This window comes from Malaclemys terrapin, chromosome 2 (assembly GCF_027887155.1).
Source record: "Malaclemys terrapin pileata isolate rMalTer1 chromosome 2, rMalTer1.hap1, whole genome shotgun sequence".
In the NCBI taxonomy this organism is placed as follows: Eukaryota; Metazoa; Chordata; order Testudines; family Emydidae; genus Malaclemys; species Malaclemys terrapin.
In genome coordinates this window covers 284,812,533-284,839,459 of record NC_071506.1, presented here as the reverse complement: position 1 = coordinate 284,839,459, position 26,927 = coordinate 284,812,533, and the positions used below count along the sequence as shown (strand labels likewise).

Genomic DNA, 26,927 nt, shown 5'->3' with positions numbered 1-26,927 from the left:
TTATTGAGGGCACAGGAACAAACCATCCCGATGAGCAGAAAGAATAGCAAATATGGCAGGCGACCAGCTTGGCTTAACAGTGAAATCTTCAGTGAGCTTAAACTCAAAAAGGAAGCTTACAAGAAGTGGAAATTTGGACAGATGACTAGGGAGGAGTATAAAAATATTGCTCGAGCATGCAGGGGTGTAATCAGGAAGGCCAAGGCACAATTGGAGTTGCAGCTAGCAAGGGATGTGAAGGGTAATAAGAAGGGTTTCTACAGGTATGTTAGCAACAAGAAGGTCAGGGAAAGTGTGGGACACTTACTGAATGGGGGAGGCAACATAATGACAGATGATGTGGAGAAAGCCGAAGTACTCAATGCTTTTTTTGCCTCTGTCTTCATGGACAAGGTCAGCTCCCAGACTACTGCACTGGGCAGCACATTATGGGGTGGAGGTGAGCAGCCCTCAGTGGTGAAAGAACAGGGTAAGGACTATTTAGAAAAGTTGGACATGCACAAGTCCATGGGTCCAGATCTAATGCATCCAAGTGTGCTGAGGGAGTTGGCTGATGTGATTGCAGAGCCATTGGCCATTATCTCTGAAAACTCATGGTGATAGGGGGAGGTCCCAGACAATTGGAAAAAGACAAATATAGTGCCTATATTTTAAAAAGGGAAGAAAGAGCCTCACTTCAGTCTCTGGCAAAATCATGAAGCAGGTCCTCAAGGAATCCATTTTGAAGCACTTGGAGGAGAGGAAGGTGATCAGGAACAGTCAGGATGGATTCACCAAGGGCAAGTCATGCCTGACCAACCTGATTGCCTTCTATGATGAGATAAGTGGCTCGGTGGATATGGGGAAAGTGGTGGATGTGATATATCTTGACTTTAGCAAAGCTTTTGATACCGTCTCCCACAGTATTCTTGCCAGCAAGTTAAAGAAGTATGGATTGGATGAATGGACTATAAGGTGGATAGAAAGCTGGCTAGATCGTCGGGCTCAATTGGTAATGATCAACAACTCAATGTCTAGTTGGCAGCCGGTATCAATTATCTGGATGATGGGATTAATTGCACCCTCAACAAGTTCACAGATGACACTAAGCTGTGGGGAGAGGTAGATACACTGGAGGGTAGAGATAGGGTCCAGAGTGACCTAGACAAATTAGAAGATTGGGCCAAGAGAAACCTGATGAGGTTCAACAAGGACAAGTGCAGAGTCCTGCACTTAGGATGGAAGAATCCCATTCACTGTTACAGACTAGGGACCAAGTGGCTAGGCAGCAGTTCTGCAGAAAAGGACCTAGGGGTTACAGTGGACGAGAAGCTGGATATGAATCAACAGTGTGCCCTTGTTGCCAAGAAGGCTAATGGCATATTAGGCTGTATTGGTAGGAGCATTGCCAGCAGATCGAGGGAAGTGATTATTCCCCTCCATTGGTGAGGCCACACCTGGAGTATTGGGTCCAGTTGTGGTCTCCCCACTACAGAAGGGATGTGGACAAATTGGAGAGTCCACAGAGGGCAACGAAAATGATTAGGGGGCTGGGGCACATGATTTATAAGAGAGGCTGGGTCCTGTGCTTATTGGCAGATTTTCTTGCCTTAGAGATTCACCACGTGAGTTGGGGAACAGCCCACAGACCTCCCCCTCTGGAAGAACCCACAGTCCAGGTCAATTGGGAGGTTTGGAACCCGGGCCCACCCTCTACTCCGGGTTCCAGCCCAGGGCCCTGTGGACTGCAGCTGTCTATAGTGCCTCCTGTAACAGCTGCATGACAGCTACAACTCCCTGGGCTACTTCCCCATGGCCTCCTCCAAACACCTTCCTTATTCTCACCACAGGACCTTCCTCCTGGTGTCTGATAACACTTGTGCGCCTCAGTCCTCCAACAGCACAGCACACCCTCTCAGCTCCTTGCACCTCTTGGTCCCAGCTCCTCACACCACAAACTGAAGTGAGCTCCTTTTTAAAACCCAGGTGCCCTGATTAGCCTGCCTTAATGGATTCTAGCAGCTTCTTCTTAATTGGCTCCAGGTGCCCTAATTAGCCTGCCTGCCTTAACTGCTTCTAGCAGGTTCCTGTTTACTCTAGTGCAGCCCCTGCTCTGGTCACTCAGGGAACAGAAAACTACTCATCCAGTGACCAGTATATTTGCCCTCTACCAGATTCCTGTACCCCACTGGTCTGGGTCTGTCACAGGGGATTGATAGCTGCTTTCAACTACCTGAAGGAGGGTTCCAAAGAGGATGGAGCTCGGCTGTTCTCAGTGGTGGCAGATGACAGAACAAGGAATAACGGTCTCAAGTTGCAGTGGGGGAGGTCTAGGTTGGATATCAGGAAACACTATTTCACTAGGAGGGTGGTGAAGCACTGGAATGGGTTACCTAGGGAGGTGGTGGAATCTCCATCCTTAGAGGTTTTTAAGGTCAGGCTTGACAAAGCCCTGGCTGGGATGGTTTAGTTGGGGATTGGTCCTGCTTTGATCAGGGGGTTGGACTAGATACCTCCTGAGGTCCCTTCCAACCCTGATCTTCTATGATTCATGATTCTATGAATGGCCCTGTTCTGTTCACTCCCTCTGAAGCACCTGGCACTGGCCACTGTCGGAAGATGGGATACTGGGCTAGATGGACCTTTGGTCTGACCCTCTGGCCATTCTTATGGTCTTTAGTGGTGAAGGGCTGACCCACTGCTGGAGAGCAGGACAGAACGGGAGCTGTGTCTGCCCTGTGCCACAGAGCTGCAAAGTTCTCTAAGCATCACATTAGAAGAGGCAGGGGAGTCCTGTAGTCCCTGTTTAGCCAAACTACACATTTCACACTCAATCATTCCTCAGAGCTCAGCTCCTCCAGCCCCCAGGTTGTTCTCTAAAGGCCTTCCAGTTCAGCGGTGTCCACTCTGCCATGCGTAAAGCTGGCCACAGGACTCCAGGGGTTAGGACCCACCCCTGCTCCAGGACGGGGCCGCCTTCCCATATGCGCCTCAATGCTGCTCCTAACAACTGGCTCCAGGACCACCCGCATAGGGCACAGGCCCTGCCCCGCAGAGAGCAAAGCAGGCAGACAAGGGAAGGGGAAAGAGATCGGGGTGGGTACTGGCCACGCCAAGCAGTGTGATTTGGCGACTCGGATCGGCCTTTTTTGCAGCCATATCCCATTGCAAACTCGGGTCTAATTTGCTGCCTGCTCCCTCCCCTGCATCCCATTCAGTCATTGCTGGTTCCTAGATCTCTCCCTCCCATTGGATCGTCTTTCCCCAGATGCATCCGCTGCATTTTCCCAAGTGTCTGTCACACGCAGGCTGACTACACTACGAAGGTTTGGCGGCATAGCTCTGTGGGCCAGGAGTGCCGGGGTGGGGGGAACCCCCCCCAGCTATGCCGGCAAAACCCCCAGCGGTAGGTGCAACTATCAAATGCTTCTGGCAGCCGAGCTCACGTGCAGCATTGTTGTAGCCACGTCGGTCCCAGGATATTCGAGAGAAGCTGGGTGAGGTCAGAGCTTTTGTTGGACCAACTTCTGTTGGGGAGAGAGACGAGCTTTCAACCGCGACAAGCTCAAAGCACGTCTCTCTCCCCAGCAGAGGTTGGTCCAGGGAAAGATACGACCTCCCTGCCTTGTCCTGGCCTAGCGAACGGCGTTCAGGGACATGGGGGTACGTGGTGGTAGAAAAATAATCTGTCTGTTGGCACACCCCGTGTCTCCACTAGGGGGCGCTGCCGGCCTAGCTATACCAGGCATTTATAGTGCCGCAAGCCCTGATTCTCCTTGTTCTGGGTCTGCGCATGGGAGGGACACCAGAGAGGACTGCTAGCGGGGTCCCTTTTTCCCATTTCTCCTCCTCCCCTTGCCACAGACTATTGCACGATTACCACCGCAGGCCAACCTCGGGGCACCCTCTTCCCTGGCCCAAACGGGAGGCGGGCAGCCCATGGCGGTTCACCGCTCCCAGCCTACCGAGGTGAAGCGGCTCTGTGGCCTTGCAGACCACAGCCTTAGCTTAGTCTTAGCCTTAGCCAGACCACGAAAGCTTATGCTCTAATAAATTTGTTAGTCTCTAAGGTGCCACAAGTACTCCTGTTCTTCTTTTTGCGGATACAGACTAACACGGCTGTTACTCTGAAATCTGAGCCTTAGCATTGCCCACGGTGGTGGGAGCGTTAGTGTGGACAGCGTGTCAGTGGTCCCCGGGTCACTGAGGGCGAGGCCTGGCTGCATTTGGGCAACGTGTGCCTGGGTAGGTACCCCGGTGCAAACCCCTAACGCAGAAGGGCTGACGCCGTTCAAAACAGGGGGACTTTCCCCAGCCGTTCACCAGTGCAGCGTCCCCGCGGGAGGGGGCTGCAGTTCTCCCGAGCACGGCAATCTTTGCACCGACATGCAGGGCGCTCCCAGGCGCCCAAAGGCCAGAGAGACACGTGAGCTGCAAATTCAGCCGGCTGCGCCATCCCGGCAGCTCCACTTCCCCCCGACGTCACTGCACAGTTATGTTTTCAAGCAGATGCTGGCTCCCCAGTGCGAACAGCCCTGCTGTGAGAGCAGGAGAGAGAGCGCGCTGCCTGAATTGCCTTTGGCTTGGGGGGAAAAAAGGCCCAGTCCAGCAGAATTCAGCCAAACTTTATTTTCCATTGTGCACGAGAAACAGAGGGGGATGGGAGCAAGGATGGCTACCTACAGCCCCAGGAGATCTGAAAGCGGCTGGAGAGGTTCAGGGCAGCAGGAGCTCCAGAGGAGAAGGCTGTAATGCCCGGAGCTGGGACACTGCTCCGGGTGGCAGAGACCAGTTCTACACGAGCAATGTGCCCAGCTCACTTTCAGAGGGGGTTTTAGCCAAAAGAAGTTTCCTGCTACAGGAAAGCAGTGTGGACTAGTGGTTAGAGCACAGGGCTGGGATTCAGGAGACCCAAGTTCGATTCCTGGCACCGTGTTGTGACCAAGTCCTTTCACTTTTCCTGGCGCACGCTTGGGGAGAGCCAGGCTCCTCTGGGCCCAGCCCAGGGGAAACACTGCACAAGGGCTGAGTATTATCATCAGCTCCCCGACCCCCCCTTGGCTCCCCTCTCACACAGAGGCATCTGCTTCCTGAGCCCGGCTCCTGGGTGCAGGCCGGGGGGGCAACCCTGGCTCAGCATCGTGAGTTCTCTGATGGTCCTTGAGGGACTCCTTGTAGCGGAAGCTCCTCCCGCACTCCCCACACTGGTAGGGCCGCTCCCCGGTGTGGACGCGCTGGTGCTTCAGCAGGTTCTGCTTGCGGATGAAGCTCCTCCCGCAGGCGGCGCACTGGAAGGGCCGCTCGCCGGTGTGGACGCGCTGGTGGTACTGCAGGTGCTCCTTGCGGATGTAGCATTTCCCGCACTCGTGGCACTGGAAGGGCCGCTCGCCCGTGTGCAGCCGCTGGTGGTTCTGGAGATGCTCCTTGCGGCTGTAGCACTTCCCGCACTGGGCGCAGGCGTAGGGCCGCTCGCCGGTGTGGATGCGGGCGTGGTAGGTGAGCCGGGAGCGGTGGAGGAAGCTTTGCCCGCACTGGCTGCACTGGTGGGGCTTGGCCTTGACGTGGGTTCTCAGGTGGATAATCGGGTTCTGCTGCTGCTTGAAGCTCTGGCCGCCCTCGCTGCAGGCATGGGGCCTCTGCCCACTGGGCTTGGGCTGGTGGGCGGCCAGGCTCATGGGCTGGGGGAAGCTCCTTTTGCACTGGACTGGCTCATCTGCTGGGGAGTGGGCCTGGGATTTCACGGCACTCGAGGCATGGGGCCGCTCCCCGGCCTGCGCGGCGTAAGGGGCAGCCACGTCTCGGCTCTCGCAGGGAACTCTGGCCCACCCAGGGCCCGATCCTGCCCCCGCGGAGGGCAAGGGAGGTTCCGACCCTGGGAGCAGGGCTGGCTGCTCAGGGGAATTACTGAGGGCAGCTCCACACTGATCCTCCACCCTGTGGGCATCCTGGGGATCTCTCTGCTCGGGACTCCAGAAAACCCGCCTTCCCGACGCCATCTGGCGCTGCTCGCGGTGGGGGAGATGCGCCTCAAGACGCTGCGCCTCCGCTACGATCCCACCTGGAACATACAGAGAATCCAGCCACCCTTGTGCCAGGAGAACGAGCCCCCGCTCGGCTCCAACCGAGATCAGATCCCCACTGTGCCTGGCATGATCCGAACACGATACGAGACATCCCTGCTCTGAAGAGCTCCGGTACTACGCTGCTAAGGGCCGTCTGAGAATCCACCTAGACAGACAGAATCGAAACTGACCAGTGCGGGCTGGGGAGAAAGGCCCAGCCCGGTGCTGCCTTCTCTCATTAGCTAGAGTTTGTGAAGCCCAAAAGGCCACATTCAAACTATCACTCACCGGTGCTCAGAGCCACCGATGTTTCTCTTTCCTCGGAGTCCTGCCGGCTCCCTGCACAGGCCTCTCCCCCCTGTTCTGTCCGGGCCACAGCTCCAGCTGGGGAAACGAGAGATTCTGTTGGCGGGAGAGAGAACAACATTACCAAGTGTCCCGTGGAGATCAGAACAGCAGCTCCCGAAACAGGGCTCCACCCAGCAGTGTTCTCTCTGGGGGGCGGGCTAAACGGACACACCTGGGGATCCGGAGCCAAAGGAAACCAGGGGGCCTCGAGACCTGTCGAAAGGTCAAAAAAACCAGCGGTGATTGGTGGGAAGCCATGAGTGATGGTCCGTTATAGGGGCGGGCTTGTGTCCGCACTAGCTCCTTGTTGATGCTGCTGCAGTACACCGATCAGGAAGCAATGAGACTGGAGCAATTCTCTGGCAAACGTCATTTCTACCTCTGGCTCTGCCAGGGTTCGAGGGCGGGGGCTGAGTGGCTAAGGTGCTCCGCTGCAGGCCTGAAGGGCGTGGGTTTCGCCTTGCTCAGGCCACTCGCCCTGGTCGGCTTAGGGCAGTCACAGGCGGCCGCGTGTGATGCTGACCACAGCGCTCCCTCGTGTACTGTTGGCTATGAAACCGACAGGCCTTAACTGCCTCAGCCCAATGAGCCGCTGGCTTGGGGGGACACGGACTTCACCTGTGGCCCCAAGCACCTCCCAACCTTTCATGTTTATCCTCACACAGAGGCAGCCCTGTTAGCCTCGTTACGCAGATGGGGAACCGCAGCACAGCGTGATTCACGCAGGCAGGGAATGAACTCAGATCTCCGGAGTTATAGGCTAGTCCACTGACCACTGCACCGGCCTTCCTCACTACAGAAGAGCTTACGAGGATTCGGTTAGGTCTGATTTTCTTTCCAGCTCCAGCTGCTGTAGGTGATTACTAACCTGTCCCGAGTCCCGTGGGGATCTCGCGCTCTGCTAAGCCCCCCCGGTCCCGGACACACGGTTCTTCCGTCCAGGACAGGAGGTACGGTTTGCAAATAGCACCATCTGGAAAAGGACATCAGAGGCGGTTACATTTCACCATCAGTCACTGGCCACTTTACGAGGACTTGGAACCAAGCACCTGTCATTGCCCGAGCCCAAAGGACTCTACTGAGGAGAGACAGTGACTGAGGCCAGGGAGGACTAGGGTAGGGACAAGATGCACCAGAAGGACCCAACAGGAGAACCCGGTGGCAGGCCCATCACAGACTAGAGCAGACCCACGTCAGCCGGTCAGGTCCACGGAGACTCTGGACCACCTCTTGGGCACGGGGAGGATGGGAGATTGGTGGTAACCCCTCCCCCGCAGTATGCATCTCAGGCAGCTAGCAGTAGGAGGGGCTTCCTCTCATCGCTACCTCTCTGGGTGTGCAGAAGCCAGGATGAAGGACCACTGAAGTCCTATGAAGTCACTGGGCTGTGCAGGCAAAGAGGCTCCTAACTGGAGATTAGAGCGTTTCCTCGCACCCGCCGGGCTAACAAATAAGGAAACGACAGAGTTCAGGGGCTGCCAGCTCGTGGGGAAAGGAGCAGCGTGTTGCTGGGTCAATACCCAGTTCCTGGTTAGCATCGTCTCCCCGCACACACGCGAAGACTCTAATCACACCACTGCGGATCAGCCCAACCCGACAGGGCCAGAACCAGCCACTTCCACGTGCCAGGTTCTCACGTGCCTCTGCCTGGCGACAGGTTCATTTGGCCTGTAGCGGCCCTCGCTCCGGTGATCCCAGCGGGCAGCTCGTGGGGACCCAGCGGGGGGGGCTGTCCTAGTGTGGTGCACGTCAGATGAGCCCACCCCCGCGGACGCCAGTGGCACTCTCACTGCACCCAACGTGGGCAGGAGCAAACCCGCCAGGAGGGAGGTTCTGATGGAGAAAAGGGGCCCGATCCTCGTTTACATGAGAAGCCCTGCCCCCGCTCCAGCAGCATAGAGGAGCTTGGAAAGTGGGTGGAGTTCTCCCGGCCCCTTCATGCTAGCAGAGCTTTAGCGTAAACAAGAATCCGGGCAGGGTGCATTGGCCCTGGTGGGCCACCAGCAGTGGAAAAACCCAGGCGGCCACGGATTGCTGCGTTCTTGGCAATGGTCTCCCATAGAATTTCAGGAGGCCGGCCGGCTACGTAGGGTTAGCTGTAGGAACAATCCAACACCAGGAACAGCCCAACACAACTTTATTTTGCATTGCATCTGCCATATAAAACTACACCGCCAAACACTTGACAGAGTTTAACTGCACGCTTATGAAATTAAAATGTAAAAACAATGGGGGGGAGGGGGCGGGACACAGAGCAACGGGTGAGAAAGAATCAATCTACATCCAGTGGGAGGAGAAATGTGGGGAGAGGCGGCTCTGGGGGCAGGAGCTGCAGAGGAGAAGGCTCTCACACAATCTTGCCGCTGTGGGTGTGGAGCGGGAGAAAGGAAGCGGGTTCTAGAGAAGAGCCCCAGGAGTGAGGCCATGGGGGGGTTCAGAACCGGAGCGGGACGTTAGTGGGGACGAGGTTGCTCTTTGGGCACGGGAGGAGGCGGGGAGCAGCGTTCGGCGCATGCACCGGCCTTTCCGGCTCTCTCTGCAGGTTGCGTGGAAGGGGCTTGTCCAGGGGATGGGAGATGGGTATGAAAAACGTGCTGGGGGTCCCTCCGAGGACGTGCCAGACACCCTGGCTGCCTCGTGCCCCACGGACGTATTTGGTAAAAGCTTCGTTTCTGGCACTGGTTTTCACTTCGCTGCCTTGGATTTAACTCGCGGTCGGTTACGACCCAGTCCCGAGCTGCCATGTGGTCTAGTCCACGGAGTCCCAGGATCTAGTCCCCACTGCCCAGGGCCGGCGGGAGCCCAGGGGGGGCCCCCAGCTCCGCGCCGTGAACCCGCTGATGGTCCTTGAGGGACTCCTTGTAGCGGAAGCTCCTCCCGCACTCCCCGCACTGGTAGGGCCGCTCCCCGGTGTGGATGCGCTGGTGCTTTAGCAGGTTCTGCTTGCGGATGAAGCTCTTCCCGCAGGCGGCGCACTGGAAGGGCCGCTCGCCGGTGTGCAGCCGCTGGTGGTTCTGGAGGTGCTCCTTGCGGCTGTAGCACTTCCCGCACTCCTCGCACTTGTAGGGCCGCTCGCCGCGGTGGATCATCTGGTGCCGCACTAGCCCCGAGTGGCAGTTGAAGCTCTTGCCGCACTCCCCACAGGCGTAGGGCCGCTCCTTGGCATGGCTCCGCTGGTGAATCTTCAGGCTCTTCTTCACGCTGAAGCTCTTCCCGCACTCGGCACAGCCGTGCGGCCGCTCCTCCCCCAGCGCGCCGGCTCCCCGCGGGATCAAGGTGCCTGGTAACTCGCCGAAGCTGGCGTCCGAGCGGAAGGATTTACCCAGTCTGTTCTCGCCAGGGTCGGCTTGCTGCGTCACCGAGCCACGCTGGCTCCCGTAGGCCGGGGCCTGGTAGAGCGGCTCCCCAGAGCCCCCCAGCAACCCCAACTCTTCCGGGCCTGCCTGGCGGTGACGCTGCTCCTCCGACTTCACCATGAGCCCGTCGCCTGCCGGAAGAAAGAAAGAGATTCTCATCCCTGGCTCTTTGGGGGAAAGGGCCCCGATCCACAGCACTGTCCCACGGAGCCGAGGGTGGGTCTCAGTGGCCTGGGCTAGGATGAACCTGGGATGGAGACCGGCGGTGAGAAGGGTTTGAGCTCTCTCGGTTACATCCAGCTGTCTGCAGAAGGCCAGCCCCAGCCCCGGGAGAGAGTCAGTACCAGGCCTGAGCTCTATTTAAGTCCCATTGACCCAATCCACTCCCTGGCCCAGGGGTGGATTTCAGCCAGAGAGAATTGGGTGACCGTCACCCAAAGCACTCTCTGGTCCCAGCCACGTAGGAAACAGGGCTTTGCAGATCACTCCCGACACGTCCTCGCAGGGCCAGGGCCAGGGCAGCGGGGCAAAAATCCCTGTTTGTTTGAATGTGTCAGAACAGTACTTGGCCCTCCTAGCACACCTCCCAACCGAGGAGCTCAAAAAACTCAGCAAACATTAACCACTTCACCTCCGGCCGGATGAGCTAACGGTCCCTACTGCCTCACAATCTCTGAACAGCCCAGGAGAGCTGGGTCCCGGCTCGTAACACCTACAGTACACTCCCTCCCAACTTCCTGCCAGGAGAGAACCCAGGAGTCCCAACTCCCTCCCTCGAGAGCATCTTTTGTCCCAGTTCTACTCTGTTCTGGGCAGGTCTTTACACCATCCTCATCGCTACAGCATCTGAGCACCTTCCAGTCATGCTCTAAGCGGCGTGATGACCCTCCGTCACGTGGCGATCAGACAGTGGAGTGCGAATAAAGGTTTCTGGCTTGGGAAGGGATTGTGTGTGCCAATTGTCCACTCTAAGCAGATTACTAAGATCTCGGTCGAACAGGCACCGGGCTGGCACTCGGGAGATCTGGGTTCCATTCCCAGCTCGGTCACATCCACCTCGGCCAAGGCATTCGTCTCTCCGAGGCTCAGTTCCTCATCTGTAAATGGGGATTTTCTCTGTCTGGTCTATGGCGCTCATGAGCTCTGGTGGCGGGGCCGTCTCTCGCTGCGGGGCCATGCAGCACCCGGCATAATCACAGTTAGAGCCTCCAGGTGCTACCAACCCCCAAAGGAGCTCATCACGGCCAACACCAACCAGCCGCTCAGCCACGAAAACAAACCAACCCAAAGTTGTATTTTCACAGCTGAGCACGTTAACCAGTCGCAGGCTAAAGCCAACACTTCCCAGCTGGGTGCCTATTCCTAGCTGGGAGCAGCTGTCTCCCAAGGGTTGGGCACACACGGAGCTGAATGGGTGCTGGGAGGTGGGGGAATGTATCACGAGATCCAAGGCTACAATCCCTGAGGCTCTAACCACCTGAGCCGCACAACCCTGCCCTGGGACTGAACAGCGGGGGCAGTTCCCCCCAGGGCCCCACGCATGCACTCTGTACAGGGATCAGCTCTGGGCCATCTAGGACCGGGCACAGGAGAGGAGGCAGCATCTAAGTTCTCTCTAAGTTGCGTGGCCACGCAGTTGCCTATTAAGCTCCACGCAAGGGCTCAGAGCTGTGGCGGGGAGAGATGCCTCTGCCCCAGCACAGACCTGCCCCGGACTTGCCACCGCCAGGGGAGAGGAGCCCCTCCCTCAGCCCAGCTCAGCCCCGCCGGAGCTGCCCCAGGGAGAGGTGCCTCTCCCCCGGCCCCAAGCTGCTGTGGTGAGAGAGGGCTGAGGGGGCGGAGGGGGGGGGGGCGGGTTTAAGGGTCCTCTTTCCCCACCGCAGCCCCAGGACAGCCTGCACCCGATCCCACCCCAGAGCCTGCACCCCAACCCTCTGCCCCAGCCCTGAGCCCCTCATCCCCAGCCCCACCCCCGAGCCCACACCCCCAGCCGGAGCCCTCACACCCCTGCACCCCAACCCTCTGCCCCAGCCCTGAGCACCCCCCACACACTCCAAACCCCTCGGCCCCATCCCCACCACATGGATTTTGTTATGTACACTGATACGAAGGTGATGTGTCACACACAACCTCCATACTGGTGCACATAACAAAATTCATTCCGCACATGGACATAAAAAACTAGAGGGAACACCGGGCAGCATCCCCATCTACAGAGGAGACGAAGGCCTGGTCTGCATGAGACCAGAAGGGACCACTGGGATCAGCCAGTCTGACCTCCGGTATAACAGAGACCTGCCCCCAAATAAACCCTAGAGCAGATTTTCTTTTTTGAAAAACATCCCATCTTGATTTAAAAATGGCCAGTGCTGGAGAACCCACCCCAGCCCCTGGTAAAACGTTCCCACGGTTAACGACCCTCACTGTTAAAAACTGCACCTTGCCGCCTGTCTGAACTGGTCTAGTTTCAGCTTCCAGCCTTTGGGTGGTGTTAGACCTGCTGTCGCTGCTAGTCTGAACATTGTTCCCCAGGTAGGTACTTACAGACTGTCAGCAAGTCACCCCTTCACCTCCTCTTTGTTGAGCTAACCCCACTGAGCTCCTGGAGTCTGTCACTGCGCTAGGAAAGGATTCCGGTCCGGCTCGACCAGCAAACCCTCTTCGTGGAGATGTAGCTTATACCAGCAAGAGTCCTTCTGCCAGTAGTGCTGAGACCCGTTCCCCAAACGACACGAGCTATCCCAGCAAAGAGACTTTTTGTTGCCCTAACCGTGTCTACACTGGGGCTGTCGATGGCACAGCTCTGTTGGTTGTGTGTGTGGAGGGGATTTTTCACACTTTTCACCAACACAGCTATGCCCGCAGAATATTCCGATGTAGCCCCAGCCTGACGCCGCTTCAGCCGCAGCCAGACGAAGCCTCTGCGAGAGGCCGTGTGACCGAAGGAAGAGAGACGCTGCCCAGCCCTGGACCTATCCGGAAGCTTCTGCAAGGATCACTTGGAGGGAGATTCTTTGGCCAGCCTTATACACGAGATCAGACGACCCGATCACACTAGTCCCTTCCGGCCTTAAAATCTACGAACTGGTGTCTGCCACGAAGACAGGACAAACCTTCCCCTCCGCAGAGCGCCCACAGGGCAGCCAGACTGCTGACTTCTGCGCTTTACTCACTGGTTCTGGCTGCTTTAAAGCCATTGCTCACCTGGGCCAGGGCCAGTGAGGATCTCTCTTTCAGCCAACTCCCACGAATCCCGGACACAGGGCTCTTCCTCTTGTTTAATCCAGGATAAAAAGTCATGGGCAGAAATCAGAGCGTCTGCTCCTGAGGGAGAAAATGAAAACACATTATGTTCTATTACCCACGGAACACCTTGCTCTCAAACTGGGCGGGCTCTGCGTTGGGGCAGCCAGAAGGGATGCGAACAGGTGCACGAGGCAATTCCGGTCTGTACTGTGCCCTAGAGGGGACTGCTCACAAAAAGGAGGGATTAGAATCAGAAGAAGTTGGCATCTAGGAGGAAATGGAGGCCTCCCCTCCCCCAAAAAATCAGAGGCTGCTAAATGTGGGCCTCAAGTGACTTGCCCATGGTCGTACAACAGGTCAGTGGCAGGCAGGACAAGACCCATGAACTGGACGAGCAAAGCTACAGAACTAGCAGGCTTCTGAGAGGAAGCTACACTCAATTTCCTGCTCTTTGCCGCACTCGTCATTTGCAAGTTGTTTGAATCGATTAGTCACCTGCGCAGGGGTCCGCGGGAATTCCTCTCTCCTCCGAGAACTGCTGCTCCCCGACAAAAGGCCCCTCCTCTTGTTTGATCCGGGACAGAATGTCGGGCGTTGACATCAGGGATTCTGTTCGAGGGACAGAGAATTAGAAGCCGTTCGTGTATCAGCTGCTGAACCGTTCACACCCATCTCAAAGCAATGCCATTTCGCCCGCCGGAGGGGGCGTGTTCTGAATAGACACGAACGTGTTAGCAAGGGGCTTGGCCGAGGGGTGAATACACTACATGGCATATCACCTTGCTGTGCGTGGAAGTGACATCAGCGGGAACATTGCAGTCAGGGTGAATCCCTTCCTAAGAGTAGATCTACTCTGCAGTAACACACATGCAGCTGGCCCATGTCAGCTGACTTGGGCCAGGGCCCGGGCTCCGGGATCCTCTCCCTCCCAGGGTCCCAGAGCCAGGCTGCAACCCGAGCCCAAATGTCTACACTATAGTTTGATAGCCCTGCAGCCCAGGCCAGCTGACAGCGTTTTATTGCAGTGTAGACGTGCCCTAAAAGTCCCTTTTCTCCAGGAGGCCTCAAAAAAAGTGACCAAATATGAACTGAACACAGGGTGCAGTTCTGGTCGCCCCATCTCAAACAAGGTGCATTAGAATTGGAAAAAGGACAGCAAAGGGCAACAAACATTATTAGGGGTCTGGAACAGCTTCCATAGGAGAGACTAAAAAGCCTGGGACCGTTCAGCTTAGAGAAGAGACGACTAAGGGAGGATATGACAGACATCTAGAACATCGATGACCGGTGTGGAGAAAGCGACTAGGGAAGTGTTATTTACCCCTTCACATATCACAAGAATTAGAGGTCACCCGATAAATTAACAGGCAGCAGGTTTAAAACAAACACAAGGAAGTATTTCTTCCCACAACGCACAGTCAACCCACAGAACGCATTGCCAGGGGATGTTGGGAAGGTAAAAATTATAACTGGATTAAAAAAAGAATTAGATACGTTGATTGAAGATAGGTCCATCAATGGCTATTACAAGATGATCAGGGGGCACAACCCCATGCTCTGGGTGTCCCTAAGCCTTTGACTGCTAGAAGCTGGGACTGGACGATAAAGGACGGATCACTCGATGATTGCCTGCTTTGTTCATTGCCTCTGAAGCATCTGACACTGGCCACTGTCAGCCAACAGGATACTGGGCTACATGGACCATTGGTCTGACCCAGTATGGCCGTTCTTATGTAAATATATATAACAACAGAGAGTGAAACCTTCCTGAGTTCCAGTCTGCTCCTGGATTCTGTTTCACATTAGCTATTTGGAACACGGGACCTGCTGAGGTGCTTTAGAAATATTAATTCATTAAGCTCCAAAATCGCCCTGTGAGGTAAGTTCAGTATTAAGCATTGATCACTTCCACAGCTGGGGAAACTGAGGCACGGAGCAGGTACGCCTTTACTTTCCAATAGGGACCTAACTTTAAACTAACTCATTATCCAGGTGCTGAGCATCCATTAATCTGAAGTCAACGGGAGCTCCAGGTGATCAACATCTCTGAAAAACCAGGTCTGAGGGGGTCTCAAGCTAGGCACTACAAAATGGGGACCCCCAAAATCAGGCCACTTTTGAAAATATGAGCCTAAGGGACTTGCTCAATATCCCACAGCAAGTCAGTGGCAAAATTAGGAGCAGAACCCAGGAGTCCTCACTCCGACCTCAACGCGCACCAGCTAGAATTCACTGCTTTCCCATTACGTAAGAGCTGATGTACTGGGTTAGACCAATGGCCCATCTAGCCCAGCGTCCTGCCTCCAACCGTGGCCAGTACCAGAGCTTCAGGGGCAGTGAACAGAACAAGGCAATCAAGGAATGATCCACCTGTCTTCCACTCTCGACTTCTGACAGCCAGAAGTTTAGGGACACCCAGATCATAGGGCTGCGTCCCTGACCCTCCTGGCTAATGGCCATTGGCAGACCCGTCCTCCAGGAATGTATCCAGTTCTTTTCTGAATCCAGTTACACTTTTGCCTTCACAACATCCCCAGGCGAAGCGGAGCAGGAGTTAAGCCTTAAGAGAAGTGGTCTAGCGCCCAAGGTACAGCCATCGCCAGAGATACGGAGCGAGCCGTGAGAGGCAGCGGAGCGTCGCCAAGTAAAAGGGTACACCAACGGGCAGATGTCCTGAATGGTTACAAGACCAAAAAGAGCCGAAGCGGAAGAAGTCAGGACTGGAGGCAAACCCTGAGCGATACCATGAACGGGATACGGCCACATCAGCTGCAATTCGCATTCCACTCCTTGCCTCGGATTTGCTTGAATCTCATTCCTCACCTGTGCAGGGCTCTGGAGGGATTTCTCTCTCCTTTAAGTTCTGCTGCTCTTGGACACAAGCCTCTTCCCCTCGTTCAATCCGGGGCTCGGGGTCCGCTTTGGAACGGGTCCGGTCTGTTCACAGAAAAGATAGCAGGGGGACCCAATGGTTCATTTCACAGCGTGCGATTGTTAGAGACCTTTCATTTATTTCAAGCCAGCCCCCTCTCGTCACTGGAGGGGACGGGGGGAAACTTTGCAGCAAAAGCTATTGACAAAGAGCCTGTGGGAAGGTAAAGCATTCAGCGGAAGGTGAGCTGTGCTCTGAATTCAGAGATCTCCATATGGAGAGAAGCTCACAAAGTACCAATGGTAAACCACTCACCTATTCAAAAAACTACAGACGCTTAAACCAGCCTAAGGCAGGGCAAGCAACACCCACCTGTACCATTTACTCACCTGGCTTCGCATTAACGAAGCAGATTTTTCACCAGGGCCATGCTGAACGTGCACAAGTAAAGATCAGCATTGGGCCAATTTTAGCTCTGATGTCGGCAAGCACGACTCCAGATATAACAAACCCTGGAGACGGACGGATTGGACCCACCACAGGGTAGGTGAGTCTCTCCCATTAAATGGGAGGACGTGTGGATTTGAGGTCTAATTTCTAGCCTTCGGGAGGGTATAGCCACTGCTCCAGCTGAAATGAAAAGGCCTGGGGTTTTGCCTAGAGCAGGGGCTGGGGCTGCCACAGATGTCACACACACCATTCGGTAAGCACGTGAAAACGCATGTTTACCCAGCGAGCTCAAAGATTCATAGTTCTCCTTCACCAGGTTATTGTATAGCTCCTTCTGCCAGTCTTCCAAATTCTTCCACTCCTCCGCGGAGAAATAGACAGCCACGTCGACGAACGTCACCGGCATCTGCAATCACAAGCGTGTGGGAGGTCAGTAGTACTGGCCTGCGTTAGGCAGGAGTTCGGACCAGACAATCGCAATGGGCCCTAAAAATCTACCTGTGTAAGCTGGCAGTCTCAGTCCAACGCCCAGGGAACAGTGTCCACACATCCCTTTTGGTGCCAACTGACCCCTTTGTTGGCAGTCTCAGCAAACAGGCCAAAGACCGAATGGGCCATGGAGACTGAACTGCCCTAGTTCAACGGCTCTTCCAGGAGAGGGTTGCTGTGAGGCAGCAGAGGGAAGCTCGGAGTGCTGCCCGCTGCTCTCAGACACAGGAAGACTTCGGTCTCCAGTGCCCCCCAGCCAACACCTTCCCCCAACGTCCAATTCATGCAAAGATTCACAGGAAAGAAAGCGGAGTTACACTGACCCACCGTATTGTCCAGCATTCCCACTCCTCCTCATTCCAAGCCATTCCATAGCAGTAAACACATCCTGGGGATAGCACAGAACATTTCAGCACATGCTTCTCAGCACTAGCTGGGATATCATTACCTTGGGGACCTCCCCTTTAGTGCCTGGGGGGAGCCTCAGGACCCAGAAGTTCCTGTTCTTCAGCAGGTTCTCCACGTTCTCCAGCCTCCTCTGCAGCAGCCCGTACTCCTGGATCAGAGTTCCCAGCACGGCCCACTTACTCTCCAGCTGGTTATTGAACTCCATTGCTGTTTTTTCACAGTCTATTAATTTCTTCTCGGCCGTCCCAGATCTCCCCTCCAGGCTCAGCAGGCGCGTGGCCAGCAGATCGATCTTCCGCTCCATGGCCTGCACCGTAGCCACCACAGTCCAGAGAGAGGCCTCTGCCGTGTGCAGCTGTGCTTCTCTCATGTGAGCGCGCTCGGGGACAAGGGGCGGCTGCAAAGGCAGCAGATGTTGCGCCTCGACGTTCCATTCCTGAATCTGTTTGCAGGGAGAGAGATCGACAATGGCTGAAGTCGGGTTTATTCAGTGGCAAAACGCTAAAGGAACCGGGAGGATGCGGATCAGGATCCAAACGCCCCAATGCTTGTCTGAACCTCACTGGCTGGGAATTGGCCTGGATCAATAAGGAACTCAAGCTCTCGGCTGTGAATTCCAGTGCATCCTGTTTCCAGCCAATCTAGAAATGCAAGGCCATCCTTTCCCCCTCACTGTACTTCACTACTTCGGCTTCCAATCCCAACTGGAAAGAAAGGGCAGAGACTGGCAAAAATCCACAGGCCAAAAGGAAAAGAGGCAAACTAGGTCAGTTCTCATTGTAGCTAATTCCTCCTCCCACAGCAACGTTCTAACCTGCCGAGGAATGTCCGGCCAGACCAGGCCAGGCAAGCGTGGGGACAAGAGAACGCGATGGATGAGAAGCACGGCCAAGGGAGGAAGGGAGCATGTGCAGGGGAGACAACAGAAATTAGCTTCAGTCACAACAAACAAAGCACACAGCACTTGAGAGACATCCAAACAAAACACCTCCCTGATGTTACATTGTCACCCGCACACTGTCCTGCGCTCAGTTCTTTCAGTGGAGCCTATCTAGGTATTTATGCCATGCTCATCGGTGGGGTAGCTGGAATAGTCATTTGCTCCCAGTAACACCAGTTAGGACTTGATCCAAAGCCGACTGAAACCAATGGGAGTCTTTCCCTTCATTGTTATCACAGCAGGAGTTAGGGAGCCTAACCGAGGATCAAGGCTCTGTAGCGGGAGATGCTGCACCGAAAAATGAGACATTTTGCTCAAGAGAGCTCACAATCTACGGGCCAGAGACAGGACACAACAGACGGACTAATCAAATGAGGAGGGTGCAGGTTGGGAGGATGAGGGCAACACAGATCAAAAGAGTTTAGCAGAAAAGTAGAAGCCATAGTCTATGGACTCTAACTGGCTTTGGGCTGACCTTTCATGGCCACTAGGAATGAATGGCCCATTTTCCATCATGGCAAATGGTGAAGAGTGAGGTGCCCCACGGATCCGCACTAGGATCAGTGACTAAGCTATTTACTAACTGGGAAGAAGGGGGCAAAGGTCTGATGATGGCAAAAGAAATTCAGGTTAGTCAGGACTAAAAAAGACTCAAGAGGGACCTTTCCAGGCTAAGCGAATGGGCAGCACAAGGGCAGATGAAATTCCTTGTTGACAACACAACGTAACCCAGGCTGGAGGATGTATTTTGAGCTTCCCGAGCACGCTGTGTGACATTCAAACTTCAGTCTAGCAAATCAACATGTAGCTGTGGTCAGAAAAAGCAAACAAAATGTCAGATGCATGAGGAGCAGGACAGAAAACAATACTGAGCAGGTTATTGTTCTAGTGGGCTGGGAATTTTTCAACGGAATTCCCCCCCCCCCCCCCCCCGGCTGGAAAATGCTGATTTGTCGAACCTGAAATTTTTCACAGAAATGGATCAGTTTTGAGGAAACTTTTGTCCAGAAGCTTCCCCGGGTCTAGGATGGAATTTCTGGTCAAAACCAGAAAGCATCTCACCCCAATGGTGAGAACAGGGATTTGAACTGGGGTCTCTGACATCCCACCACTGGGCTATTGGCTATTCTAGAGGGAATCTCTCATTCGTGTTTTTTCATGGAAAATTTCAAAAGGTCCTGGTTTCCTTCTGATGCAGAATGAAAATAAATTCTGAAATCTCAAATTTTTTTTGCAAAATTGAATTTGTGTTTTCTGCCAGCTCTAGTTTTTACACCATCATACTAGTCAATGGGACCCCCAGAGCTGGACTCCTGGGGTCAGTGCTGGTCACTCTTTCTCAGCTAGAATAAGCAGAGCAGAAGGGGATTAGAGATGAACAACAAACGATTAGAGGCCTGAAAAAGACTTCCTTATGGGAAGAGATCGACACGCTTGGGGCTGCTTAGTATAGACAGAGCGGGAGACGACACAGGTCTACAGAATAGCGAATGGTCTAGAGACAGTCAGGAGCCTCTACTCACCTTCTCTCAGAGCATAAGAACTAGGGGCTTGTCAATTAAAGTGAAAAATACATTATTTTAAGCAAGCAAAATTGTGTAAGCCGGTGGAACTCACTGCCACAACATGTGTGTGAGGCCAAGAGCTCCATAAGGATGAACAAAGGACTGGACATTCCCGTGAATCATAAACGCCTCCCGATACGGTTGGCAATGTAGAAATGCTTCAGGGAATGAGCCGACTGGGCAAGAGTTTGTAACGCTGATGATTCCCCAGCTCAGCTGAAAACAACTTTCCTGCCACCCTGAAGCCCCAGTGTCCCTTTCCCAGCCCTAAGTCCCCAGCCACCCTGAATCCAAAGGTTCAAATCCCAGCAGGGTCGAGTCAGTCCCCTCACGCCCGCTGTTCCGTGTGGACAATAAGGAGGGCAGGGCACTTCCCAAGCCCAAAGGCCTCCCCCCACGGCCCCTGCTCAGACATCCCCGCACGCCACGGGGGCCCTGCGCTGAGGTCCTGCCCCCCAGAGGTGGCTGCATCTCGGCGGGGCTGCGGCTGTGGGGAGCGGGGGGGTTGGGATGGCCCAGGAGGGCCGGGACGGGAGAAATTATTATGCTTGGGAGGCGATGCGGCGGGGGACGACTCGCAGCTGCCCCCCCCCGGGGCCAGCCTGTCCTGCCCCGAGCCCCCGGGCCGGACCCGCGGCACGAGCCGGGCCGGTCCCCGCTCCCCGCGGGGCCCTTACCTGGGCGGGGGCCCACTCGGCCATGGCCCCGCGCTGGGTGGCTCTCGGGGGACGCGGCCGGGCCGGGGCTCGCTAGGGGCGTGGGCTGGGTCCCGCTGCCATGCTGGGGAGGGAGCGGCCCGAGTGCAGCCTGGGAGGGAGGGCGGCCGCCGCCGCCGCCTCGTTGGTCCTGCGAAGAGCGCGGGCGGCCGGCGCGCCAGGGGCGGCGAGCCCGAGCAGTGCCGCCTACCGGGCACGGGCGCAGCGAGCTCCGAGCCCGCCGCCGGGGCCCCCTCGGACCGGGGCCGGGCCATAGCCGGGACAAGGGCTTAGCCTTCAGCCGCTGGGGCGAGGGATGCCCGGCCACGCCAGCGCCCTGCGGGGACTCCAGCCTGGGCTCGCTCGCCCCCTCCAACCAAACCCTGAGCTCCCCCCGGCTCCCCCGGCTCTCCTGGGACCGACAGTGTCACAGCAGCGCCGCGCACGTCCTAGCTCACCCGCTTACCCCTCGTCCCAGCTGTCCTGGTGTTAGGGGGACCAGATGTCCCGATTTTATAGGGACAGTCCCAATTTTTGGGTCTTTTTCTGATATAGGCTCCTATTACCCCCACCCCGTCCCGATATTTCACATTTGCTGTCTGGTCACCCTAGCTGGTGTTATAGGGACAGTCCCTAGATTCGGGGCTTTGTCTTATATAGGCTCCTCTTACCCTCTGCCCCAGCCTGGTTTTTCACACTGGCTATCTGGGCAGCCCCGATTTTAGCCCCAGCCTGGGGTGCTCTTCTTAAAGCCCCAGCACCTGCCGTCCCTCGGTTTTCATTGAAAAAGAAGCGGTGGGGTTTCTAGCCCCTGGGGCTGCAGAGAAAAGCTGGGCCCTGAGGCCCCTGAAGAAAGGCTCAAGGAGAAGGCACATAAATATGTACACAAATAATTGATATTTGGGGCCAAGCTTTGATCCTGCTCACATCAACTCCTGCTGAGTTGGGGGCAGTCAGCTCGTTGCAGGATCAGACCCTCAGGGTACATCTCCACTGCAATAAAATGCCCTGGGCTGGTCCACATCAGCTGACTGGGCTCTAGGACCGCCACCCCTCACAGGGTCCCGGAGCCCACCTGACAACATGTCAATTTTATAGCTTCCCAAGCCCGAGTCAGCTGCCACAGGCCAGCCTGTTTTATTGCAGGGTAGACATACCTTTGGAGACCCGGCATCAACCATGTATTCAAATACACTTATCTGACCATGAGGGGGCTGTCCAGCAATCCCCAGCTCCCAATATAAACGGTCTGGACTGAGTCACTAACACGACTGGCAATCGGGGAATAACTCACTGCTCTATCCCATATTCTATTTCGCTCTTGCAGCCCTAAGCCACCATATCCCCCGAGGGAGGAGGGGAAAGGGGGATGCTGCCCATTCTCACAGCAGAGCTTTCTGAGGAAAACAGGAGCAGGCAAATCACCAACCGCAAGTGCTAGGATACCTGAGGTTGAGGGTGGTATAAATCCCTAGCCAGAGGAGATACCTGTGCCTCAGTTTCCCACTCTGTGCAGAATAGTGGACCTGATTCAACACCCCCTCACAGACTATGCTGGTGTAATGCACCCACTGGAGTCACACTGGGGTGACAGAGTGAGAGACAGGGCCAGTATTTGCCTCAGAAGAAAGTCTCTGCTCCATGGAAATGTTGGAAGGGGGAATGCTGGTTTTTCCACTGATTCACTTAGGCCAGTCACAGCATCCCCATGCTTCAGTTTACCCATCTGTAAAATGAGGATAATGATACTCAGCCACCTACCTTCCAGGAGTGACCCAAGGATGAATTAGCTCAGCGTCTGTGCAGTGCTTTAAATATGCAAAGAGCTCTATAAAAGCTGATGGCCTGATCCCCATCTCTTACACCAGTGTCAGTCACCGAAATCAGTGAAACTACACTGGCCTAAGACCCACAAGATCAGAAGCAAATCCTCACTAGAACTGTCAGGGGACGCAGCCCTCCAGGGATGGATCATTTTACTGCTCAGTTGCTCTAGAGCAGTGGCTCTGAACCTTTCCAGACTACTGGACCCCTTTCAGGAGTTGGATCTGGCTTAAAGCAACAGAGAGTCCTGTGGCACCTTTAAGACTAACAGATGTATTGGAGCATAAGCTTTTGTGGGTGAATGCCCACTTCGTCGGATGCATGTAATGGAAATTTCCAGAGGCAGGTATAAATATGCAGGCAAGAATCAGTCTGGAGATAACGAGGTCAGTTCAATCAGGGAGGGTGAGGTCCTCTTCTAGCAGTTGAGGTGCGAACACCAAGGCCTGGTCCCCACTAACCCCCCACTTGGGACTAAGGTACGCAAATTCAGCTACGTTAATAACGTAGCTGAATTCGAAGTACCTTAGTCTGAACTTACCGTGGGTCCAGACGCGGCAGGGAGGCTCCCCCGTCGATGCCGCGTACTCCTCTCGCCGAGCTAGAGTACCGGCGTCGACGGTGAGCACTTCCAGGATCGATCCCAGAACATCGATTGCCTGCCGCCGGACCCCCCGGTAAGTGAAGACGTACCCCAAGGGAGGAGAAACTGCTTCTGTAGTTGGAAAGCCATTCACAGTCTTTGTTTAATCCTGATCTGATGGTGTCAAATTTGCAAATGAACTGAAGCTCAACAGTTTCTCTTTGGAGTCTGGTCCTGAAGTTTTTTTGCTGTAAGATGGCTACCTTAACATCTGCTATTGTGTGGCCAGGGAGGTTGAAGTGTTCTCCTACAGGTTTTTGTATATTGCCATTCCTGATATCTGACTTGTGTCCATTTATCCTCTTGCGTAGTGACTGTCCAGTTTGGCCAATGTACATAGCAAAGGGGCATTGCTGGCATATGATGGCATATATAACATTGGTGGACGTGCAGGTGAATGAGCCGGTGATGTTGTAGCTGATCTGGTTAGGTCCTGTGATGGTGTTGTTGGTGTAGATATGTGGGCAGAGTTGGCATCGAGGTTTGTTGCATGGATTGGATCTGGCTTGTGTACCCTAAGTTTCACCTCACTTAAAAAGCACTTGCTTACAAAATCAGACATAAAAACACAAAAGTGTGACAGCACATTACTGAAAAATTGTTGACTATCTTATTTTCACCATATAATTATAAAATAAATCAATTGGAATATAAATATTGTACTTACATTTCAGTGTATAGTCTATAGAGCAGTATAAACAAGTCACTGTCTGTATGAAGTTTTAGTTTGTACTGACTTCACTAGTGCTTTTTATGTAACCTGCTGTAAAACCAGGCAAATCCCTAGATGAGTTGAGGTACCCCCGGAAGACCTCTGCGTCCCCCCAGGGGTACGCATACCCCTAGTTGAGAACCACGGCTGTCGAGCGCCTCCACTAACAAACCAACCCTCACAGTAGGCCAGGAACTAATCCTCATTTTAACCACTGGGAAACAGAGAGAGAGAAGTGATTTGCCCAAAGTCACCGAGGGAACGAGTCCGCACTAGGACAGGAATTCCCTGCTCCCAGTCCTGTGCTCTGACCCCACCTATCAAAGCTCAGTTGGGCCCCCCACTGCTCAGATAGAGCAAAGCAAAAATATTCATCACAGAACTTGAGCACCAACAGCGCCATCTAGAGGCTGAAGACCCAAATGCTGGAACAGAACCGCTTTGCTAAAAATAATTTTTATTATTAAGGTGAAAGAACATTATTAGAAAACTATTTTTAACACATACATACAAGTAATGATATCATTCTAGATCACACACATACCGTACACGTTAAGCCATAAGGTAACAACACGCCACTTTTTAAAACCAGAGATAAAGAAAGATACCGTTTCTGCAAATAGATGACCAGAACGGCTGGCTCCGGAGCAGGTGAGCATGTTCTCCAGCAGTCACAAGGGTAGTAGGAACAGCAGAATCCCAGAGGTTGTAGTGATAGGGCTTTTTCTTTTTCTTGCCTTTCATGCTAGTGTCAAGGTAGATACAAATTTCAAACCTTATTCTTGTTTTATATACAGCTTTCTCCATAGACAGGCTGTGAGCTCAGGCACCAGTTTTTGGCTGTGATGAGGGGCGTTTCCCAATTTAAACGTATTAAAGTATTATTATTATTATTAAATAAAAACTACAGGGTTTGAGATCCCACCCCATTAAGAGAACACATGGCCAGGCTTGAAGTTACCTAGACACATTTTTAAAAGGTAACTTGAAAGGGTTTTTACCTGCCAAGATCTCCACTCGGGCTGTATTGCAGGGGAAACCCCAACATTACTTGCAAAGTACACCATTTTGCCAGTTACCCCCATTGGCTAACCACTGACTGCTGGCATCTTCTTATCTCTCACGAGCAACTCATGGAACATACAACTTACACCGCCATTTACTGATTCACTTGGCCCCCTCATTCGGTGAGTGCCTCAATCTCTCTCCCCTTCAGCGTGTCTTCCTCATGCCCCACAGCCGTTTCCCTCACCCCGCCGCATGGTTATCTTTAGGGACGTGGCTTTCACGCTATGGCCCCCAATTCTAACCTCAGATACTGGGGGTGCAACTATAAACGTAAAGCAATAGGAGTTGTTTTCCTGCATCAAAAAAGCAGCCTGGCATCCCACATTCCCTTGGCCGATACTTCCTCTGCACAAACAGCCTGCGGGTAAGACTGCTCTCGCTTTTTGGTTTAAAGACACGGCCACGCTCCCTCACACCCACGCGGCTAGTGCTCTTTGTCAAGCCGCACGGCTGTGACAGGTGGGAGCGCACACAGGTTCTCGTGGACTGTGCAATTTCCCCTGGGGCGTAGGGACAGACAGGTGCTTGGGGCTTGTCCGTTTCCTGTTGCATTGCCGTGCTGCTGTTCTCAGTGCCTGTTCACTGGGCTGCCATCAGCCCCAGGGTTTATTCTCACCCCACGGTGCCCATCTTCAATACCTGCGTGAGACTGGGCGCAGCCTGCAGGTGACCCAGCTCTGTGCCGTGAACCCTGGCGTGATCCTTCAGGGACTCCTTGCAGCGGAAGCTCCTCCCGCACTCCCCGCACTGGTAGGGGCGCTCCCCGGTGTGGATGCGCTGGTGCTTCAGGAGGTGATGTTTCTGGATGAAGCTCTTCCCGCAAGCGGTGCACTGGAAGGGCCGCTCCCCGGTGTGGATACGCCAATGGTTCTGCAGGTGCTCCTTGCGGCTGTAGCTTTTGCCGCACTCGGTACATTTGTAGGGCCGCTCCCCGGTGTGGACCAGCCGGTGCCGGACAAGGTAGGACTGGCAGATGAAGTGGACACCGCACTCGGAGCACTGGTAGGGCCGCTCCTGAGCGTGGCTCCGCTGGTGGACGACGAGGCTTTTCTTCAGGCCGAAGCTCTTGCCGCACTGGAGGCAGGAGTAGGGCTGCTCGCCGGTGTGAACTCGGCAATGTACCGCCAGCTTGGAGGGTTCGGCAAAGCGCTTGGCACACTGGGCGCAGGCGTAGGGCCGCTCCCCCGAGTGGATGCGGGCGTGGTAGTTGAGGCACGACTGGTGGATGAAGCTTTTGTTGCACTGGCTGCACTGGTAGGGGCGCTCCCCCGTGTGGGTGCGCTGGTGCACCGTCAGGTTGAAGTACCTGCGGAAGCTCTTCCCGCACTGGCTGCAGATGAAGGGCCGCTCCTCCGTGTGGGTCCTCTGGTGCTGGGTGTAGTGCTCCTTGCGGCCGAAGGTCTTGGCGCACTGGCTGCAGGCGTAGGGCCGCTCGCCCATGTGGGTGTGGCGGTGGCTGCTGAGCTTGGACTGCTGTGCAAAGGTCTTCCCGCACTGGGCGCAGGCGTAGGGCCGCTCCCCGGTGTGGGTGCGCTGGTGGGACAGCAGGGTGTCTTTCCGGGTGAAGCTCTTGCCACACTGCAGGCAATGAAAGGGCCTCTCCGCGGGCTGGCAGAGCCGGGAGACGGCGACGCCGCCCTGGGGCTCAGCGATTTCATTCCGGCCCCCCCTGCATTCGTTGGGCTGCTCCAGGTCGATCCTCAGATGCGTCACCAGGCCAGGCAGATTCTCACAGGGTGCTCCCCACTCGGGAGCCTGCCCCTCGCTCTTTCTGCACGTCCCCAGTTGCACTCCACGTGGCTCTGGGCTGTTGTGGCCTTCCCTGACCGTCCCCTCCTCCGTTTTGATCACAAGCCCGTCACCTGCTGCAACAAAATAGAACAGAATCCAGCACTGGTTTTATTTCCCCCCATTTCATCTACTTGGGCCACAAGAAACCACTGGGAATGTATTCGCTTAATACATGTGATCATGTCCCCTGCGCTGGGCATAGCAAATACAAGAGCTTCCTACTTCCCGACAGCTAACGAAGTTACTCCAGGGGCTTGGGCTGGCAGCTGGACCAACGCCGCCATGACCTGCTGGCCCTAACCCGAACGCGTGCTGAATTACCAACCAGCCAGATCCACAGGGGCAGCGGATATACTACAGTGACCATTTCAATGTTCCCCTTCTCCAGTCCAGAGCCCAGCACTGCTCAGTAACGTCACATGGGTCAGGCTAAGGCACAGGGCTGACATTTCCGAGCTGGCAGAGACCCCAGTCTTCTG

General features: G+C 54.9%; 2 protein-coding genes across 2 annotated transcripts in view; both read right to left on the bottom strand.

Annotated features, from left to right (window-relative positions):
* Positions 1-4,588: 4,588 nt before the first annotated feature.
* On the bottom strand, positions 4,589-6,601 carry LOC128830964 (gastrula zinc finger protein XlCGF7.1-like). Its single transcript, XM_054016957.1, has 3 exons — positions 6,562-6,601; positions 6,330-6,443; positions 4,589-6,037 (listed from the first exon to the last, which is right to left on the bottom strand). The coding sequence occupies exon 3, from the start codon at positions 5,973-5,975 to the stop codon at positions 5,049-5,051; it is 927 nt and encodes a 308-aa protein (XP_053872932.1). The 5' UTR covers positions 5,976-6,037; positions 6,330-6,443; positions 6,562-6,601; the 3' UTR covers positions 4,589-5,048.
* A 1,908-nt stretch (positions 6,602-8,509) lies between these two features.
* LOC128831352 (uncharacterized) overlaps positions 8,510-26,927 on the bottom strand; it is a 30,203-nt gene continuing 11,785 nt past the window's right edge. The window contains exons 6-12 of the mRNA XM_054017663.1: positions 25,279-26,522; positions 17,251-17,652; positions 16,593-16,719; positions 15,815-15,928; positions 13,487-13,600; positions 12,950-13,069; positions 8,510-9,876 (exon numbers count right to left, since the gene is read on the bottom strand). Coding sequence (XP_053873638.1) covers positions 9,161-9,876; positions 12,950-13,069; positions 13,487-13,600; positions 15,815-15,928; positions 16,593-16,719; positions 17,251-17,652; positions 25,279-26,522 — 2,837 coding nt within the window. The 3' untranslated portion in view covers positions 8,510-9,160. The remainder of the gene's footprint in view (positions 9,877-12,949; positions 13,070-13,486; positions 13,601-15,814; positions 15,929-16,592; positions 16,720-17,250; positions 17,653-25,278; positions 26,523-26,927) is intronic.

What these genes read in the sequence shown, in the direction of transcription:
- LOC128830964 (XM_054016957.1), bottom strand. Translation starts at nt 5,975, where the DNA reads ATGGCGTCGGGAAGGCGGGTTTTCTGGAGTCCCGAGCAGAGAGATCCC.